Source organism: Apteryx rowi, unplaced genomic scaffold, assembly GCF_003343035.1.
Source record: "Apteryx rowi isolate R43461 unplaced genomic scaffold, aptRow1 scaffold_12, whole genome shotgun sequence".
Classification (NCBI taxonomy): Eukaryota; Metazoa; Chordata; class Aves; order Apterygiformes; family Apterygidae; genus Apteryx; species Apteryx rowi.
The window spans coordinates 7,109,209-7,130,678 of NW_020447419.1; the positions used below are offsets into that span (position 1 = coordinate 7,109,209).

The 21,470-nt window shown below is 37.3% G+C and overlaps 1 protein-coding gene across 11 annotated transcripts in view; it reads left to right on the forward strand.

Moving 5' to 3' along the window:
• FAM126B (family with sequence similarity 126 member B) overlaps window positions 1-21,376 on the forward strand; it is a 68,076-nt gene extending 46,700 nt beyond the window's left edge. For 10 of the 11 annotated variants that reach the window (XM_026089516.1, XM_026089501.1, XM_026089507.1 and 7 more), the window contains 5 exons: window positions 559-675; window positions 1,386-1,473; window positions 6,976-7,135; window positions 8,277-8,444; window positions 13,211-21,376. In XM_026089516.1, coding sequence (XP_025945301.1) covers window positions 559-675; window positions 1,386-1,473; window positions 6,976-7,135; window positions 8,277-8,444; window positions 13,211-13,815 — 1,138 coding nt within the window. In that variant the 3' untranslated portion in view covers window positions 13,816-21,376. The remainder of the gene's footprint in view (window positions 1-558; window positions 676-1,385; window positions 1,474-6,975; window positions 7,136-8,276; window positions 8,445-13,210) is intronic. The other variant, XM_026089553.1, reaches the window with a different exon arrangement.
• Window positions 21,377-21,470: the final 94 nt, after the last annotated feature.

Sequence of the window (21,470 nt, forward strand, 5' to 3'; positions counted from 1 at the left end):
TGAAAAAAATTATTTGCAGTGGACTCAGTGCTATGCAGTATATGAGAAGTCAGGCCCTTTGTCAAAGGCCAGAAAAGTTTGTAGAATGCACCTGAAAGTAGTTTTCAGGAACACAGTTTTTGTTATTCAAGTTTAGGTAAAATAYGACTATATGCTGTCATCATATATTAGATGGGAGATAACCACTCTGTTCCATGCCACTTAAATGTTTCCTTTAAAGAAGATTGACTTGGATTACTGATTTTCTGGGAGAGTCTCATACTTGACAGCCAGCAGCAGAGAACGTCTTACCACCTTCATTCTTCAGAAGCTGGTTATGTTTTGAAGAAAACAGATGGAGTTAATGGCTATATGAGTATAGCACTCATAGAATTATCAGCCACGTTTCAAGGCACTGTTTTGAAACTACCTTAATGGTTGGAAGAGCAACATAAGAAGTGTTCTATATTGAGTAATTATGTTTTGACGATTGGTTTTTGAAAACAGAATAAAATCTGTGATGTAAAGACATTATGTTTGCGGGGCTAACGTTTTGTTACAATGGTATGTGTTTTTCAGGTTGTGTGTGAGTGGCTTTCCACGGCAGCATGAGAAACACTGGAAAGAATACTGTAGTAGAGTGGTGTTAGACCCTGACTTTATGGTGCAGCTGCTGACAGGTGTCTATTATGCCATGTAAGTGGGTGGTTCTTTTTGGTAGAAAAATAAATGGCTGGTTTTACATGAATTAAAATATCAGTGCTTGTTGGTTTATGATTGAAAACATGTAATATAACTCGTGTGACACAAGTCTGACTGAATTAGTATTTTTCCCCTTACATGCTCACTCAGCCATCTGATAATCTGGAAATATATCTCTGTCAGCATTTAAGTAGGTAATGAATTGCCAGCAGTAGGTGCTGAAGAGTAAGGCTCCTAGCTTCATCTTTTCCAAAGTTGCCTCCACCACGCTATACCTTTTCTTTACAAGCACAATGAGCTTGGATGCCAAGATACATGATGAAATGCTGTCCTCTTGAATGCCAGTAGCTTCTGCATTAGCCTAAATCCATTTTTGATAGAAACTCAGTTCTGCTAAGTAGTATTAACCTTTACATCTTCATCTCTTTTTTTTTTCTTTTTTTAACTGTGTAAATTTGTCTCAATCTTGGCATCAACCTTATCTCCCTCAGAGATGAGAGGGAACGGCTTTTTTGTTATGCCTACAAAATTAATACAAAGATGATCTGTCTCAGCTTTTAAAAGAAATAGAGGGGTTTGAGAGTATATGCTATTGACGAACATTCCACATAAACACAAAAGTGAAGGGTTGGATTTGGGCAGAAAAAAAGACAAGTTTGTGTGCATAAAATACTGAAAGATAACTACCTTTCTTTTCTTTCTAGATATAATGGTCAGTGGGATCTTGGCCAGGAGGTATTGGAGGACATAATTTACAGAGCCCAGCTTGAACTCTATTCACAGCCTCTGCTGGTAAGAAACAATCCATTGAAATGTATGGACTTGAAGAGTATGGATGTGTTTCTGAAATGGACTGGTAATGAAAGCATTTGTGGCCATTTACTGCACTCCCAATTGCAAGTGGTTGTCAACAGCTGGTGTTTTCAATGTAGCTATTTATATCATGTTTTTTTCTGCTTGAGTATTAAGATAGGGTGCTGGGATCTCTTAGGGCTCATTGATGCTGACAGCTAGGATTTTCTAATATATTACAGTTGGATCAAAATGTTCATGCTGTTTTGGCCCAGGCTACCCATGAGCGATTCAAAGTTTAACTAAATGATTATATGTCATAGGGCATTGGTTGTGGAAAAAGGTGTTTTCCTTGCTTCTAGACCTTCAGCAGGGCTTAGATATACTGTATGGTTTAACTATCAACACACTAGAAAGAGCACCAACAGGATAGAGCTGAAAGTGAAAAGAAGTTTTACATCCAGAGTCAAAGTCAGATTTTGACTGATTGAAGCCACACAAGTGTTAACCTTCTTCTTTAGAGCAGCAGCACCAGAATGGTATTCTTCTGTAGTTTTTCTTTTCCCCCCAGTTTCCACTGTAATTGCTGTCATGATCATAAAAGGAGAGAAATAAAAATGAAACAGGGAGAGTTATGAAACTGAGCTAGATACAGGTGTATGTGATTGGGGAGGATGAAGAGGCTGACAGATGGAGAGGAGAAACGGAAGGATTCTATTTTTGTTGGATATAGGAATGAGGGATCAAAGAAAGAAGAAAAATAAGGAGAATAAGTAGAATAGAATGTTATCTCAATTTCTCTATCAGAGTTGTGGCCACAAGGCTTTGGCCCCCTTCTGAACTAAGAGCAGTAAGTTTTTACTGCTTTTTGCATAACAAAGAAAGAAGTGGATTGGAAAAAATCTTTTTATGTGGCACTCTAACATCCCTGTCTTCTCCAATAAGGTAAAATTGTTCTCTTGATGAATTAATATTGGCTGGAAAATTTATCTGGAGGCTTTCTGTGAGTGCTGCATTTTAAATACATCTTATCCATTGAATTGTTGTAATAGCTGTTTCCTTTTGCAAATGACTCATTGCTCCATCAGATTGAAAGTTTTAAATTGAATATTGAACCTGTGGAATTGAGCCACCCTATCAGAATATACTCCATTTAGGAGGTATGTGGGAGGATCTGGAATTTAATTCAATTGATTATATGACAGTTTACAGTCCTGAGTGTTCATTTTTAATCAGTTTACTTTTTGAGATGACTTCTAATTGAGAGAATCTTCTAGAATGTCTTTGTTTTTGCAAAGCTACTTTTGCCACTTGGACCAATTGTTTGATGATGGTAACGTCGTCAATTTTCTTCCCCTTTTCTGGTTGTCAGGGATTTTTGCCTGCGTGTGTGTGCGGGCACATCCATGCACTCTCTTCTTAATATTCTGATCATCGCTGTTTCCCATCGTGTTTTCCTGCAATTGGTAAAAGACAGCTTTATGAAATTGTCAAATTCCTAAAAAGATGACTTTCATGTCCTTGGGCTCATGCTATATATTCAAGCGATTTGACCTTTTCAAAGGTTGGACTCCATTCACCTAGTTGTTTTCTCCGGGAGATGTGTATAATTTAGTGGCATTATAAAATTTTGTATTTTAAATACTTAAAACTACTGGCACTGAATAAAATACCGTCTGTGCATCCTCCCACGTAAGTTCCATCATCAGTCTTTGCCTAGGATTGCCTAACAGCAGCAAATTCTTTGAGATCCATTTAGGAGTTGGGCAATCCTCCACATTAGGATTATATTTAGCTATCTGTACTCAGGCCTTTTGTGTAATGAATGCCATCAGTCATCATCAAAATGAGAAACTTCACAGTCCCTGTATTTGGGTACGTCTCTTGGAGAAAAATTTTTGACAGTATAGTAGTTCAATGCTCTTATTTAAACAGCTTTATATTGCCTGTACTGTCTAAAAAAAGAAAGTTGAAATAGCAGCATCAGGAAGCTATGAAATAGCTTAAATGTAGAAGTATTTTGCCAAGCCTCACTCTTTCACCATTGCCCAGAGACACTGCACTGGAAAGGGCAGGAAGTAATGCAAGAAAAAAGCTTTTTCTGGAAGAAGAAAAATCTATCTATAAATAAATGCTGGCTGTCAATTTCATAGCCAAGAAAACTGGGGGTTTCAACAGGGGAAAATTAATCAACAGATTCAGTATTTCTACCAAGCTAGCCTGGACTCGGGAGGCAGCTCAGTTCCAGTTAGCCAGTCTCTTACTCTCAGTACAAGTGTCCTGCACTAAGTTGCAAAATGAAATCCCTGTCTTGAGTGCAGAGGCACCCAGACTTTCCTGGTTTGGTCGTCAAGAAGCATAGGTCAGTTAGTCCATTATTAGAACAGTATTTTTATCCATTTTTTTAATTGATATACTGCGTTTTATTGGATGTTCTTTTTGTCAGAGCTCATTTCTGGTAAGCAAGAGTGGATGTGCATGGCCTGAAACCAGTTCTCCGTTGTCTCTGATAGCTGCAGACTTGGCTTGCCAAGACTGACTTCTGCTCTATGTTTGGTTTTGTGCCTGTCAGTGTGAGGTTGGTGCTCGCTGATCTTGGGGAGCCAGGGACAGAGTGAGAGCAAATTGTTGGGATCCTGAAGAATCGTTTTTTGGGAGGTGGGGTTTGTTTTGCTGGGTTTTTCTTCCTGACTGAGAAGGGGTGTGACTCATGCAAACTGGTCTTTTGGATTGTTTCGAAGTTTTACTGTCACATTAGATTATTTTTTAGATTAATTTTATTGCCATATGGTTCTCCTCTGTCCCCAGAAGTACAATTTGTGCTGTTAAAAGAGCCAGCTGTTAAAAGGCCCAACAAGTGCTCTGTCACTTTTCTGATCCTATTACAGAAGCTTTCTGCTACTAATGTTTAGCTTTTAATTCTGTTTACTGAGAAAGGTCCCTACATGAAAGAGGCTGCAGCTCTAGTAGATAGAAGGCAGGAAGGCAAACCACTGTATACTGTTGAACTTGATCTGATTTGGTTCAGTACAGCAGAAATGAATTTCTGAGGTCTTAATTATGATCAAGGAGAAGATGAATGCAGTGAGGCTTGTACCGTTTCAGGGGGACAGCGTGGAAAAGGGCCTGTGTGCGAACAGGAGAGCAGTTCACGGACAGTGGTGAGGCTGAGAGAACTGGCTAGCGAAGGGCAAAAGACAGCTGGGCGAGTAGAAGGGAGAGTGATAAGGAATGTTTCTGCAGTGGTGCCAGGAATCTTTGTGCTGGTTAGATGTCAGACCGCGAGTCAGTGGGAAAGACTTTTAATGGAGACTTGCAGGATCACAACAGTAGCTGAAGAAGATTGGGGTTAGCTATATAGCAGCCATTCCAGCCCCCAGGAAGTGAAAAGTCTTGGTGATGTAGTTAATATTCTGTGATCTGTGGCATTTCTCTTTGAACCAGTTTTGCTTCTTTCCATGGTTGTTTGATGTTTTTTGCCTGTTATAACATGCAGAAAATCTCTTTTACTTTATTATAATGCAGTAAAGACCTTTAATTCATGTAGCTCATGGGACATACAGTATACGTTGAATTTTTTTATCAAATGTTATCTGAGATTTACACAAGACAAACAGTACAAAGAAAGTTATGCCAGTAGGATTCATTCCAGTGGTGTAATAGATTTCTCCTACTTTGTGTTTTTGCAGATGCTAACCAAAGATTTCTTCATTAGCTAAGCAAATTTAGCGTATGTGGGCTTTGGGAGCTTAAGGAGTTTGTTGGATGTCCCTTTTATTTCCAAGGCCTCTGGTAACCTCATAATATTGAGACAATATTGATGAAATTAAAAAGTGCCTTAATTTTGCCATTAGGTTGAAGGGAGCAAATGAAAATGTTGCTTATAGCACAAAACTAGGAAATGCTTGATTTTAGTAGTGCTTTAAACAGTTGATACTACTGTATCAACAAAGACACAAGACTTTATTAAATAAACAAAATGCCAGTTTTTATTTGTCTTTGTGTTACAGAGCAAGAAAAGGAACATTGTCTAAAAGGAAGAAAAATGTTATGTATTGTCAGAAAAGTGGAGTATCTTGCAAAAGATGTGTATTACAAAGCAGATCTGTATTTCATTTGAGTGGGCAGAACTGCCAACCTTGTTTTTATCTGAATCTTAAAATAGTTTGCATGTTTTGCCTTGAGCTGACAAGCAGACTACATGGATTTAAGCAATTTGTTTCTCTTGTCATACAATGAATTTTCATCTCTGAAGTTCCACCAGTGATGAATCAACTTTTTTTTTTTTTTTTTAATTACTGATATGAGAGAAGATTCATTAGGTGGCAACATACTATTGCTTTTCATTGTGCCTGTTGTCAGCTGTGATGGAGAGAATAGTGTGTCCAAATTATGGTGGGAGCTGTTGCTAGATACTTTATCAAGATTAGCTAGATATATTTTCCACAGTTTTGTTTTAAATCTAGATGTCTCTAACCCTTTTGTTTTACCTACTGTCTCCGTTGGAGGGGGAGTAAAGAGTATGGAGGAAGTCAGATGTATATGAAACATGTAAGATCTGTGAATGAAGTTGTGGTGTTAAGTTTAAAATATGTCTAATCTTTTTATTACTGGTTGGTTGTATAAAATCAGTAAGCTTTTGGAAAATCAAGGTGAGTTCACTTTTTTWAATCATATTTTGTGTGCAGCAGCTTTATATTGCTGAATACTGCACACACTGTACAGACCCAGGTGCTTTTCATGAGCTAGTACATGAGCTTGCTTTTAGAACAACTTATTTGTAAATTAGGAAACATTAATTGAAAGTTTCTTTATAAATAAAAAAGTAAATCTCTAATTCTCCAAAACCATTTTACAGTAAATTTTAAAGGAGCAGCTAAAACATCAAAGCCAAAAGAGGTCATTTGTTCTCTTAAAGTTGCAAAACAAGACTTCTGGCTTTATAATATGTTATTACAATAAAAGATGAGGTCCAGTAAAGATCAGTGTATTTTAATGATTTGATGCTCATTGCACAAGTTGCAGTTCTTTTAAAATCTTGCAAGAAGTTGCAGTCTGAATACCTTGGTTTTTGGGGAAGCTGGTACCATGTCTCCCATGGTACCATGGTACATGCTCTTACGCTGTTTGCATCTGCTTGGCTTGTGAGCTAGTTCTGTGACAGGAATGGTACTGGGGCTATTTTCCTTCTTATTTTGCAGTCTCACTTGGTTGGAAAACTTTTTGTCCTCTTGTCGGTGTAGGTGGCAAATCTGGAACAAAATGGATTCCCTCAGAAAGGGGGAAAAAAAGGGGGGGGCATCCAACTGTATGGGGGGGCATAGGTTTGTGATGAACTTTTCAACTTGGGTATCAACTGTGAGTCTTCGAGATGGTGCCCTATCTGGCCTAATTAACAATTCTTGGTTGTCCCCTCTTTCTAATGCAGCAGAGAGATCTAATTGATATTGCCGTTAGTGCTGTCAAGAATGGTAGTAGTACAGCATTTTACTGTTATCTTAGGTTGCAAATGCCATGAAGAACTCACTGCCCTTTGATGCTCCTGATGCATCACAAGAAGGACAGAAGGTACTGAAAGTTGAAGTTACTCCCACGGTGCCGAGGATTTCTCGGACTGCCATTACAACAGCTTCTATTCGTCGTCATCGCTGGAGGAGAGAAGGTGAGCTTACTCTGACAACAGCAAATACTGTAGCATACTGTATTCATCTCCATCAGTGTAACCTGGCTTCTGAGTATGAATGTTTGCAGAATAATTATTATTTTTTTGAAAGGCTATGCTCCGTAACAATGTATAGTATTTTACATCTTCAGAGCACTGCATGAACATGAACATTTAGTGTTTGTTTTGTTCTTTACCTGATGATAGCCCATGAGGTAGGTAAGTAAATAAATAAATTGGAAAATGTTAAGTAAGACTTTTTCTTTCTCCATGTTACACAGCATAAAATTGTAGTGGCAGAGTTCAGCTTAGAATTTGAGTTCTTCCCTTAATCCACACTAAAACTCCACTGCCTCCCATCGTAAATAGCTCAAGCAATGGTGTTATCCAGACCTTGGTAGGGTTCCAGCTAACTAGACCCACTGAAGGCAGTGGGAGATGGAAGAGCTGAACATCATTTCTGCCATCACATGGCCCAGTTTACAGAAGGGATATGTCATGAACCAGCTTTGGATAGCTAAGAAATATTCTGTTTTTTCTTAGTGAACACTTGCGCCATATGGAAGTGTGCTTGACTTTATGAAAAAGAAAAATAGGTAGTAATATTTACCTTGATATGATATCTTCAGTGTAGGTGTAGCAAAGAGCTTGCTTTGAAATCACTTTGTCATACTTAAAAAGCTTTGATGCTGCATGTATAAAACATTGGCTGATAGTAAAAAGTAGAATAACCTAAAAATAAACTGAGGGTAGAGGAGTCTGAAAACAAAGATTGTGCGGGTTTTTTTTGTTTGTTTGTGGGGGTTTTTTGGTTTTTTTTTGGTATCATGCGCCAAGCAATTTAATGACCTCTGGTTCTCAGCTGAATCAGGATGTCCAGGACAAGAAGCAAGTGTCTTCTATTTTGAGGACTCTGGGTCATGTTTGTCTTTACTGTAGTTGCCATTATATTCATTTGCTAGTCTCCGGTCTACAGTATAGCCCACCTGTCCCTTTCTGTGGATGTTCTCACAATTTTCAACTAAGCATGGGTAGTGTTTTGTTTGTTCCGTGTCCACATAAATCTTCTATTTTCCCTACCTGGGTTGGAATATCAAGAAAGGAACAGAAAAGCACTAAAATGTTATATGTTGAATCCCAGATGGCTTTGACTTCTCAAACGAGGCTGACTCAAGCATACCTGGCTCACCGATCCAACACGGCTCCACAGACCTAGGGATCAAACGTGAGCAAGAGGGGGAGGTGCTGATGCGCAGGACCCCTGAGCATGGCTTCCTGGAGCCCACCTTGACAGCAGCCACAACAGAGGGTAGGACAGAGATGAGGAGGCAGAAGTCAGTGAGGCAGTTGCTGGAGGAGGATCCTGGCTCCCTATCCCCAAGCAGAACTTCTTTCCATTCTAGTGTGTGTTTCCGCTATCCCAGGGTGTATTAGCTTCTCTTTGCAATACACGCATCCCCTATATACCTAACATCAGGTCAGGTACTACCTTTTGTTATCACATGGGCTGGCCTGGGGCTTGCATCTGTGTGGTGAAAGACTGCTTGGCATGGCTTAAAAAAAAAAAAGACAAGGATAATAGCCAAGAGCTTTGGGATTGCTTGGAAACTTTCTACTACTGAGCATGTTTAATCTAATATTCAGAAGGAAAAAATGCACCAGGTGAACATAAATCTAGTCCTGAGCAGTAGTCAGTATAGAGTGTAAATGGATTTGACTACAACTTAATTCTAATTGTGTCTTGTTAGTGTGTGGTTTTGAAATTTCCAAGAAAAAAATTCTTGTTTCCATTAAAAGTCAAGCCAATCTAATGCCTTTATTTGCCAGTTCTTCTTTTAAATGAAGATTCATATGCTTACAACTAGTTCACATGAATGAACTAGCTGCTGTAAAAACAAAAAGTTTAAAACAAAACCGAACAAACTTCAGTCTTAAAGATGAAATCAAGTTGTCATGTTTCTAAAAACTTCAGACACAATGATTGCTTTCTTTCTCAGTCATGCTATCCAGATAGAGTAGCTGGTTAGAGATTCATTTTACTTAAGCTCATCTATTAATTTTCTTATCTTTACTCTGTAAGGAGCATGCTTTTGAGCATTGAATTTGAATCATGATTATTCTTCAGAAATGATGAACATTCTCATTAATTTTTTGTGAATTTAGATAAGTATATTTTCCAAGAGTCCTCCTATCTTAAGTCTTCTTTTCTATCTGAACATTCCTTTGGTATGTCCAACATCTATAAGCATATAAGTTGATCAAAACTGAGGTTTATTTGCAGATTTTGGTATGAGCTACATAGGTTTTAGATTTCTTCTTCTGGAAACAATAATATGGAGAATTTAAAAAATTAATGTATTGTTATCACAGAATCCTTACCATTAATCAGAGTTGCTATCAAATGGTAATTAAGATATCATGCTTCTATAGAGGACAGTTGCATAAAAATGTTTAGTGTGGGTTTATAGTCTACTCCTTGGTGCCTATTGAGTTTGAGCATGCTCAGTAAATGAGTCCTGTCCTCTCCTAAATTCATTTGTTCAATTGGTCTTACTCCATTTTACTAAGCTTTGCATGTGCATGACTTGAAGGATGTGGAGAAGTCTTCAGTTTTGCAGAGAACCTTCTGGGAGAGAAGGGAAGTGGGAAAGAGGCTGCTAAAGATATGGCCTTCTAATTTGTTTTAAGACATATTTGTCATTTACATGTTCTTGGAGAATGCATCATTCCACATGCTCTACCTGAATAGAAGTGGGTTGAATATCCTTTACTTTTTTTTAAATGTTAACAATATATAATTACGTGCTTGGGCAAACTGAATTCTGCCAGTTGATAGCATCTGGGAGGAGGCCAAGGAATGGAGTTTGGTTTGATTATCAGTGTAGGCATGTGTATGTATGTATAGTGCTCTATTATTTTATTGATGCTGATTTCACAGAGAGTGTGGGTTAGCTTCTGATAAAAATCATTATCATACCAAACGATCATATGAGACCGATCATTTTTTAGTGACTTCAACTTTCAGATATGGGAAGGATAAACAGAATAAATGTCACTTGAATTATATATAAAACTCCTTTTCAGATCAGTGTTTTGATCTAATTAAAGCAGAATGGTAGAAGGCTTCAAGAATGGCTTGGTAATGCCTTAAAAAGGTATTCTTCTGCAGTAGTAGTAGGTATGTGCATTATTTTGGATCAGTGGAGAATGCTGCATCTACATCTGCAGGATTAATTATGTACTGGCATTAATAAGGTATTCTTTGAAGAGGTACTGATCCTGATAGAGAACAGTGAGAATCCTGAAGAGAGACTGTTGCGCAGTTGACCTGCTTTCTGTCATATTGCACTGGCTCTTTCAATTCTGACATTATAGTAGAAGAGGGCTTGAGAGGGAGGAGTGTTTTAGCTTTCTCTTTTTCAAATGTCCTATTGGTCTATTGAAGTAATCAAAACTTTACAACTACATCCTGTTTTTCTTTCAAAATAGAATGTAGAGAATCAAACTTTTTTGGTTGTTTCTGAGGGCAGCTTTAGAGGAAAAATAATGTGCATTGGGAGAAGAGTATGTGTTTGCTGAATTACTTCAGTCCCACTGAGAATTTTCCTAGATATATGGGATCAGGCTAAACAGAAATTCTCTCGCATGTTGTCTTCTCAATTTTCTTCATTTTTGAGCACTGCTGAGCTGCTTGGGCCTCCGTATGGTTGCAGCATCCAAAAGCTTGCCACAACCCTCTCAGTCTTCCCTCTAAATTCTGTGGACAAAATGCCACTTTTTCTGTGTGATTTTGCTTCACTGACTCTGAATAGGAGTGTCTGTTTTAGTACATCCTGTTACTCAGAAATGCTGTGACACAAGCTGTGAAGAAGGGCTCATGTTCTTGTAAAAGTAGAAGGCTTACCAGTATTTTTTGGACATACCTTCTTTCAAGTTACCTATCTTGTACTTGAATAAGAAAGGATTGAGAGGGGAGTTTAGCTGCTGCTATTGCTGCTTGTAACCAAACACACTTTCATCTGGCTTTGCATGATGATATAAAGGAACATAAAATGCTGGTTTATTGAAAAAGTACTTTTGCTATGTTCCAGTTACATCATCCTTTTATTAGTACCTTTGATAATTATGTGTGGGAAGGTTTGGGGGGGGGAATGGAGATGTGGATTGTGAGTAAAATATCATTGTCCAATATAAGAAAATACATGCATGTCTTAATTAGAAGATGAAGGCCTAGTTTGATCAAATGGGAAAAAAGTAATACGTGTTTTAAATATGGATGAAGGAAGTTAAAGCAAGTGCAACACGCTTTGTTTTAATGATATCCTTTGAAAATTAAAAAGCTTCTTTTTCTAAGATTAAAGGCTTTACCCAGGGAAGAAGACTGCAGTAACGTGAACTATCTTGCTGCTTCTGGGAGGCTAGTGAGTCGAATAGAACTATATGAAATGAGGGAATAACCTCTCATTGCATTGTTCTGAGAGAGGCCTGAGAATAGGCTGATTTGGAGAAGGCTGAACATCTTTTGTAGGCTGATTCGCAATAATAGTAATTCCAAGGCAAAGTTTCCTAAAAAGAGAAATGAGTTCAAAACATACAGAATAACAAAACTATAATGTGTTCTTTTCACTTTATGCTTCAGAAACGTGACATTGGATCAGGCTATATGCTTTTTATATGGAAGCAGCAGCAACAGTGAAGGCTTTGTGCCTGTTCTGCTTGCCATAACTTAATGCTCCTTAGCACACTGCTAACAATCAGTACGAAAGGATGAGGTTCTACTCAAATGGTAGAGACTGTAAGATCCTTGCCACTGCTGCTTCCCCATTCCACAAAAGAGAGGGAAACGTGTTTGCTCAGTGGCACACTGGGCTGAACAAACTGCCAGTAAAGTAATACAGTGGCTGCATCTGTGACAGATGCATAGGCTTTGTGGATTTCTCACAAATAGTCAAGCTCCACAGCTTTTATAAAGAAAAGCAAAATTTCTGTAGCCTGAATGTCTCCTTTTTTTGCAAGCATGGTTAAACTTCATGGGTTTTACCTATTGAAACAAGATACCTGGAGCAAAGACCTCAAGCTCCATTTTCAGTATTGAATTTCAAATGTTATTCAGTTTTCTAGTGAAACAGTAACTGTTCTTCTGTTTTGAGTACTCAGAGCTTAAAACAAGAACTGGGATAAGATTGAAAGAAAAGTCTTTGTATACAGCCATAATCATATTATAGGACTGAAAGCAAGGATTTAATATGGAAATTTTTCTGTGTTTTTTTTTCTTCCTTAACAGCCCCTATTCAGAAGCATAAAAAGCCAGTTGTACAACATGAAGGATTTCACAGGTTAAACTTGTATTAATACAAGAAAATTTTCTCTGAAAAGTCTAGATGCCCAGATTAAAGCAAATATGATGGAAGCATCTCAATAGAATAGCTGGAAATGCAGGGAGGATTGAGCTCTGGGAGAGAGAGAACAAGGAATTAGGTTGCTCTCCGTCTGCAAGCTTAGTCGCATTGTTTGAAGTGCCAGCTATACACAGCAGAAGCCTTCTACTTCTGTTGGAGCATTGTGGTTGCTGGCCTAGGAAGTGACCTAATTCTGAAGTTTACGAAGTGCTCACCGTAACTTACTCTGACTGAAGGAGATGCTAAACATGCTCACATCTTGCCCCTAACCAGGATGAAGATAGTCTGAAAAGATTTTGCCTTTTTGGGGGGGGTTGTATGGGAGAACTGGGACCAGTACATGCAGACAGAACTAAAACAAATGAACCAAATGAGGCCTAATTCTTCCTGTTTGCAGACATAGTTTGGGTGATATTCCTGACTTACAAAATGACATAGAGGAAAGGCAAATCAAGCTCAGGGAGTACTTATTGTCAAACTCCCTTATTATATTGTGTATAATAGGAAAATTACTATCCAAGAATTAGAAATTTTTAAGCAAGTGGAAATCATCTGAATCAGCAAACAAAGTTTGTTCTGACATTCTGTGTGCATCTTTATGTAACTTAAATGCTTACTGTATGTTCTGATTGGTTTGGGGGTTTTTTGGTTGTTTTTTTTTCTTTTTCCTCAATAGATGCTGAGGGTGTAAATGGAAGAGAGGAATCTGTGAACCTTAATGATGCTGACGAAGGATTTTCATCAGGAGCTTCCCTCAGCAGCCAGCCAGTTGGGACCAAACTTCTATCATCCGTATCCCAGAAGGGTAGCTTAAGGAAAGCAGCAAGTGGGCGTTCTGCTAAGGATAAAGAAACCTCTTCTGCAGCAAAATCCAATGAAAGCCCTCGAGATTCAGTAGCTCGGAAGCAGTACATGCACCAATCCACTGACCTTGGTGCAGATATAATTGAGATGACACCTACTAAGAAACACCTCGGCCTGCCTGCTGGGCAGGTGGTGCCAAAAGCCAATAGTTTGAGTCTGATTAGGACCGCCAGTGCTTCCTCCAGTAAATCATTTGACTATGTGAATGGCAGCCAAGCAGGCTCCAGTGTTGGCGTTGGCACAGAGGGTGTCACCAATCTAGCAGCTGGCAACACCAATCGGTTTTCGACTATCAGCCTACAGGAGGATCGACTAGGCCAAGCTGGGGAAGGCAAAGATCTCCTTCCCCCAGGAGCTCCTCTAACCAAGCAGTCTCGATCTCCAAGTTTCAATATGCAGCTGATATCCCAGGTGTAGCTGACTCCCTTCTTAGGACTCCCTTTTCCCCCTTAATCCCCAGGCAAGTTCATCCTTGGGCAAAACAAGAACCATCATCCCACAGTGTGAAAATACTGTTGTGATCTTGTTTGATTTGGTTTAGATATCATATTGTATCTTGTTGAAACAGCAATAATTCTTCCCTCACCTTCATCCTCACCCCTTGTAAACATGGTTGTGAAGCAGTATATAATGTACTGTATGCCTTTTTCCATGCCTTCCTTTCTCCTTGGGTGATGTGCAATCCATCGTAGGCTGATCAGTCCCATTTCAACACTGTGAGACTTGGAGACACTGGCGGAAATGGTGAATGTGATCCCTATGAGATGATGCTTTGGCTTTGTTAAGAAATAGAAACGGGTTTGTTTTCTTGGTCTACAGTACTGCAAAGACTACTGGATCATGACTTTTCTTTCTCAGAACCAGGAGTGCCTCAGAGATTCTAATGTGACTTTGGACCTCTCTGAGTCAGTGCAATCAATTCTGGGGAGGGGATTGTCATTGCTGCTCCTGGCTGCCTACAGCACTTTTTCATTATAATGAGGGTAGTTTTTTCTTGCCTGCCCCCAGTCTCATCCCAGAAGCTTTTGATGTTCAGCAACTGAGACATGCATATTACCAAGTTGTTGTCCCTCAGAGAGAGGGTTGTAAGTAGATAATGTAGGTTACAATGCACTTCTAATGGCGTTGTAGCCATATGTAATGTTATATGTCTTCCCCTCCAGGACACAGGGTCATTCTGCATATAGACTAAAATTTAGACAAGACCATGCTGGTAAAGCAGTTTGGTTCATAAGTGGGAGGGAAACACTACTTTCCCAGGAACTAATGGCTAGCTCTGCTCCAATTTTTGTTGTTGTTCTTGTTGTTCTTGTGAGGTGATGATCACTGAATTGAAAGGTGTATTCAGGTAAAGAGTATTTCTCAGGCTGCTTTCTATGGTATCATGGCTATTGGACACTCCTACCCCTCAGCTGCTTTCTCAGTGTCCCTAAATTCAATCATGGAGTCATTTTAAGAATCCTGCAGTCCAGACAGGCCATCCTCTAAGGGGCTGTCTCAGGGATCGAGATAATGGTTTGCTAGAAACACTGAAGCTTCAATGTGAAACACTTTTCTAGAAATATCATTTGTACCAAGTAGTACTGACAGTCCGTTTTTCCCAGAAGGACCACACTTCACTGCCTTTCTATTTATAATCTGTAAGGTGTTGTGGGTTGTTTTGTTTTGTTTTGAACTGTCCTATTATTTTAGTTGATTGGCCCCTACTCTAGAAAATTCAGAACTCACGCCATTGAGCCAAACCTTGAATGTATATGGCTGGTGTATGGGCACAGGCTCGTACTTATGCTGGAGAACACTGCTTAGAAGCACATATTCCTGGTTACACAGGAAAATGCTTGTCATTTTCTTTCTTTCTCTCTCTCTCTTGCTCTCTCTCTCTCTCTCTCTTTATTTCTTTATCTCTTTTTGGATTGCTGGAGAGAAAAGAGGAAGGCTCATCCTGTTTTCTTAGGTAATGTATAATATCCTGGAAGTTTACAAATTGTAAAGCCACAGGAGAAAGTTACAGTCTTTATGTGGGCACTTTGGTTTCACTGTCACTGTGAAGAAAAAACATAAGCAGTTAGAAATAGCAGGTTATCTTTGGATGATAGCTAGTCTTTAAAAAATTCAGGACAATAACATGGTGTTACAGTGCTGATGTTTGTTTTTTATGTAGCTTCTGGTATTTTACTTTTGAACCTTTTTATTTCAAACAGAACTAGTTTTCAAATTTACATTAAAACTCATTCAAATGTTCAAACGAGTTTTTGTGGTTTGACAAGTCACTTTGGCAGTCTAGTCTTCGTATATTTAATTCACAGAGAAGTGATAAAATTAAATTGCACCCAGATTGATGCCAAAATTCAGTTAAAGAGTAAATTCAATTATTAAAAAGAAAGAAAATCTTACTGTTTTCTCAATTGAAGTTCATCTTTAAGAACCACTAGTGACACACAGATGGAACTCTAAGGCAAAGTCAAGATTAAGATATAAGGTAGAACCCTCTGTGCAAATCAAACACTGAGGTATTTTTGGTAACAATGTCAAAAGCTGTATATGGTTAGAGGGACTACTCTTATTTGGTAAAGTTTCAGGAGCAGAAACACTTGATAACAGTCATGGTTGTGCAGAAGCTTGCTTGCTAGTTTGTCTTCTGAAAATTTACAAAATTTGTATTTTGTAGAGACCATCCAAAGGGAATTATATGAAAGAGCCATCACTGTAGATTAATAAGGACCAAATTATTTGTTTAAATCTTTGGGAAGGAAAACGTCAGAAGTGTCAGCTAGTTTTTGAAGAATTATTTTAGTAAGTATTTTTAAAAAATGGGGTTTGTTAGCAAGGTTCTCGAGTTTGTGTTTAACATTGTAAGCTTTCATTCAGAAGTTTTTGGAGGCTTAAAATTGACATCAGGCCAAATTTGACAAACTATATATATATATTTATATTTATATATATATATATATCCTTACATGTGGTTTTTTTTTTTCCTTTACATTATGCTATTAACCTCTTTCAGGAAAGTGAGACAAATGTGCATGCATAAATTTGAATTGGTTAAAACTTCAGTCAAACTACCTTTTAAGATATTTTTGCAGTTCTCATTTTGATGGCGTGCCTTTTTGTTATGGTTTAATAATCCATTGTATTTTGTTTTGTTCTTGTGTATATTTAACTTCCCTATAAAGCTTTTTGAATAATTTCAAATTTATCCCTATAAATTTTTTTTCTATGTGCTGATGTGGTACATTTATAACTTATCATAATTACCCTTTGAGGGCAATGTTTTGTTTGTGGGAGTTTGTTTTGTTGTTTTTCAGATGTGCACTGATCAACACCTATCTTAGAAATGAGTCATCGCTAGTATCTACAAACCAGCTGTAACAACAGGCCTTGGCAGTGCTATATATCACGTGTCGTTAATGCTTTTAGATGTGTCTCAAACTATGCCAAGGTGTGTTAAGACTGTAGCAAAACTTTATGTACTGAAGTTCGGTACACTTCAAAGTAGTGTGGCACTAATAAAATTAGAAATGTCTAGAATACTGGCTGAAAGAATAATCTGCTGGCTTTCTGATTATATATGTTAAGTACTAAAAGTATGAAACATACTTAAATTTTCCCACACCTGTGACAAATAGACAAGTTTAGATTTAAATCTCTTTATTCTGAATTAGTTCTGCTGTGACTGGTTTTAGAACATTTGGTACTTGACATGAGGCACTAGTTTTAGACCTCTGCAGTATTTCAGTGCAGCTGCAGCATAACAAGAGAAGGTCAAAAAGCAGAACACTACATTTTTTTCCTGTGTATGCGTCTGCATGCACATACGTGTAATTCTTAGGTGAGAAAGTGTGGGTACTATATGTAGGTGTATATACACGTATAAGTAAGGATAAATGAATTATCCCTTGATACAATTTTTACCACATTATGATATGCTGCCATATTGTTACTCATTTTTTTCTTGGGTGTTAGGATTTTAGGAAAATATAAAATGTTGAGTTTGCTGACTCAAACTTGGATTAGCTTTTTCAGGTGTTTATTATGAGCAGCTTTTTGGTGGAACAAGGAGCTATTTTTTCATCCTGCAGGCAGCAAGGTGATGAAGTAAAAATACCTATTAAAATGAATCTTGCAAAGTGAAGATTTAAATTGTGGTATTATCCTTTCAGTTTAGATTTCAGTACATGGAGACTTTGTACGTCACTGTATATCTTAAATACAGATTTCTTTGAACACCCTTTCTGATGTGAATTTGAAAAACCTTTTTAACAGCGTATTTTGTTCTGTAATGCTGAACATCATGTTGCAGCCAGAAAGCATCAGATCTAGTGTTTGTAGTTTGCAAGTATGTTGGTCTTAAGTCCTTAAATCCAACATTTCCAACATACTCTTGCTAGCTTTAACGTAGTTAAATTCAGCTGTTTTGGCAACAAAATAGTGAGAAATATTTTGTTTTCTAACAAAGTATTTATTTGCACTACTTTTGTGAATAGTGGAGTTTACTGGGACAGGGTTTTTCTCACCATGTGAGGTTTACTTGTGTGTGGATAGGTACATACATTTGTCACGTGTTGACAATCAATTGCCTCAGCTGTGTGTATACCGTATGTAAATATAGACATATTTTTCAAGATTAAGGGGGGAAAACTACACCTTAATAATGATGGTAAAGCTACTCCATAGTAAGGGTGAGCCTATCTCTAATCCTTTTTTGTCTCCAGATATTATGTGGTTTGTTTCCACTTCTTTCACAAAGATTATTACTGTTCATGGAAAAAAAATAGATCCAGGGAAATTTTCCTCAAGGTTTAATGTATAACACTTTTAAAACATAATTTTCTGAAGAATTTAATTTTGGAATAGATAAACCTATGCTACAGTTGTATTTTAACCTAAGAATTTAAACTTACCTTATTTTTTCATGAACTGATGGCTACCTGTTTTAAGTGTTCGGGTACTTTAATTTTGTCACAAACTGGAATTTTTGTTTGTTTTGACTTACAAATTTAAATTACTTTGAAGAGCAAGTGGGAACCAAGAGTTTTTCAAGAAAGATCTTAAAACTAGGTACTGTAGTCATAATCCTGGAGGAGGTGTGGAAAATGTTATGAAACATGTTTGAATGAAATGTGTGTTGCACACAGAACAAAAAGATGTTTCTGATGTTCTTAAATCTAATACTCTCATCCTTAAATTCTGCAATTCTCTCATGGCCAAAGATTTTGCTACCTTGGCATGTTTAATGTAGTATTAAATCCATTAGCTAGGTCTTATTTGTAACATCCATTTACAATGTAGGAGTAGTTTGTGCGAGAACAGTAAACATGCTTTTTGTATGGCTTGTTTAGGTTGATCACAGAACTAAATTTGCAAAGTATCAGTCCTTTCCAAGCTTGGTAAAAAGAAAGGACACTTTCTCTGTACATGTATTGCATTTTTTGGTTTATTTCAATTTTCAGTGTTTTAAATGCTGTTTATTTCTAGCACATGGGCCTTAATCTCCCTCAATTATTATTTAGTTTGTTTTCCCATTAGAAGTTGGATAAACTTGGCTGTAGAAAGCTTTTCTAGAGGTGATTTGGGGAGTGGGGGGGATATCATGTGTGGGTGTTGTGTTAGTGAATATGTACATCAGTCTGTCAAAATTTTCATGACACGACCTGCTGAAGAGTCAGAGTACTCACCTGCCTCTTACCCAATGATGGAGGATAATGGAGAGCTGTGTGCAACTTGGTCCATCGCTAGTTTATGAAACTAAGCAATGAATGGATTTTGAAAGGCTGGTATGTATGATGATTTCCACATAGTCATTATAAAATTTTATTTAAAATAAAATAAATCTTTGAACATGCTTGCAAACCATAAAAGCTAGCCATTTGGGGTAAACTTGCTTGATAAATTTGGCAAGTGTTAAGGCCTGCTATCATACAATAAATTAAAATTTCAGAAGCAGGCTGTAGAAGTCTGAAAGCACCTCACAGCTTCCAGAAATGGATTTAGTGAAAATCTGTCCCAGACTAGGTGACTGTATTCTAAATTCAATTAAAGAAAATGACAAACAGTTCCTGTTTTCATTATTTGATTTATTTTCTCTTGGATTAAAAAAAAAAATTTTTTGTTTTTTGGTTTTTTTTACTATGGACATCAGATTTTACCAAAGATTGGATTTGGGGGACTAATTTAATTAAAAATGAGTCCATAAATTGTCCCTTCTATTGTAATGGATTACTAATATATTCCTGTGAGAAGTTGTTGATGGGAAGAGATATAGTATAAAACTTTGTGTCTGTAGAATAAAACCTTGGCTTACATTTTAACTTGTGCATGATGGGCAAAGTGATTAGGCCAAGTTTTGTTAACTAATTACTTTGTTGTGAGCTCCTGCTTCATGTTTTTCAGTCAGTAAGATGTAATTCAGAGCAGGGTATCTTTGAATTCTGATGGAACATCAAAGTAACTTAAAGTTTGGCTCTTGAAAAGATGATTTCTCACCCATTAAAATGTGGTACGGAATTCATATAGTTTTTTTCTTTAGAGGGGAAAAATGGGGTGGGGGGAAGATTTCTGATGGTTTAGGAATATCCTCTGGAAAAGTGACATTATGGTGCTTTGTCATGGAATGTTTCTCACAAGTAGGATGGTGGATCCTGTGTGTTTGGGTCCTTGTCCTCCCCAGAACTGACCACAAAAAAGAAATTAGTAGGAATGAAGCAACCTGTTCAAAGAGAAATTTCCTTTCCTCTAAAATAAGTAGAACTTGGGAGCGATACTAATTAATACTAGCTATTGACACTGTTCCTTTTATTCAGGCAGTTTCTATAGCAGTGCTAGACTTTCATGTTATTAGTTTATGAAAAATGCAAGTGTTAGAAACTCTGTGGCTTCAAATATACAGTAGATGTGAGTTAGCAATCACTCAGGATAAACCACTTTTCAAGTATTAACAGTTTGTTAGTACTGGGGTGTGTATGTGTGTTTTTGTGTGTCAGTGTTCAATGATTACTTTGAAACAAGACTTCTTACTGTTTTCTTGCAGAAAGTGCATACTTTGGGGAAGGATATTACTAGCTGGTTATTTATGGAAAGATTCCATATGATTAAATAAAATCGAGTCATTTAACTTTTTTCCATATCAAGGATTCCAGGAAAAAGCTAATAAAGATTTTGAATAATTAAATCAGATACACTTAATACATTTTAGATTTCCTATGGTAGCTTTTATCTGTTATAAAAAAGCTAAACCAAGGTATATCCCATGCTGCATTTTTTAAATTTGTATTTCCTCTACTTGACAGTGAATCTTTTGATTTGTATTGTCCTTGTAACAATACAGGATATGCAGTCAGTTTTACTGGCAAAAAAACATTCTGCAAGGGTTAAAAGATTATTTTCTTACTTTTTCTGTCATACAAGGTTTTTTTTCTCTGAACTGAGGATTTTTACTACTTTAGCATTATGTAATCTTATCTCTGTCATAGAAGGAGCATAAGCAGCAAGTAGCCCACTTCTTGTGGACAGATAGGCTAGGTGAAAGAACGTGGATTAGTGGTGTTGAATACCTTTTCACCAGGAAAACCCTGTGTGTTGGTATGAACCCCAAACATTCAGGATTCAGTATTGGTGAAGGACTAAAACAAACGGGTTTTTAATAACCACAGCCTCTGCTGTATGGTGTCCTTTAACCTGGGACCAGGGAAAATCTTCATTCTTAGACCTGAAGATGGCACGTATTGAAGATCATGTTATTGGTGCATGTAAGCCATTATCTTTACTGTCTTACTGAACTGGTTAATGCTGTTGACTGTTGTTGAAATGTGAAATGTAGTTACTATTGACTTTGTAAATACCTGCCAGAGATGAAATATAATTATTTTAAATCATTGTAAATAGAGATGTATAAAACTAAACAATCTGCAATGCAGAAAAGAATTATATATATATAAATATATAAAGATGTTAAATAAATATTGTGCTGTTTCTGAACAGATTATGTACACTTTGTCAATTGTATGTTTTTACGTTGATTCGCTTTTGGTAAGGGTGTGTAACGCAGGTAGCAAATGAGGGGGGAGGACGCGAAC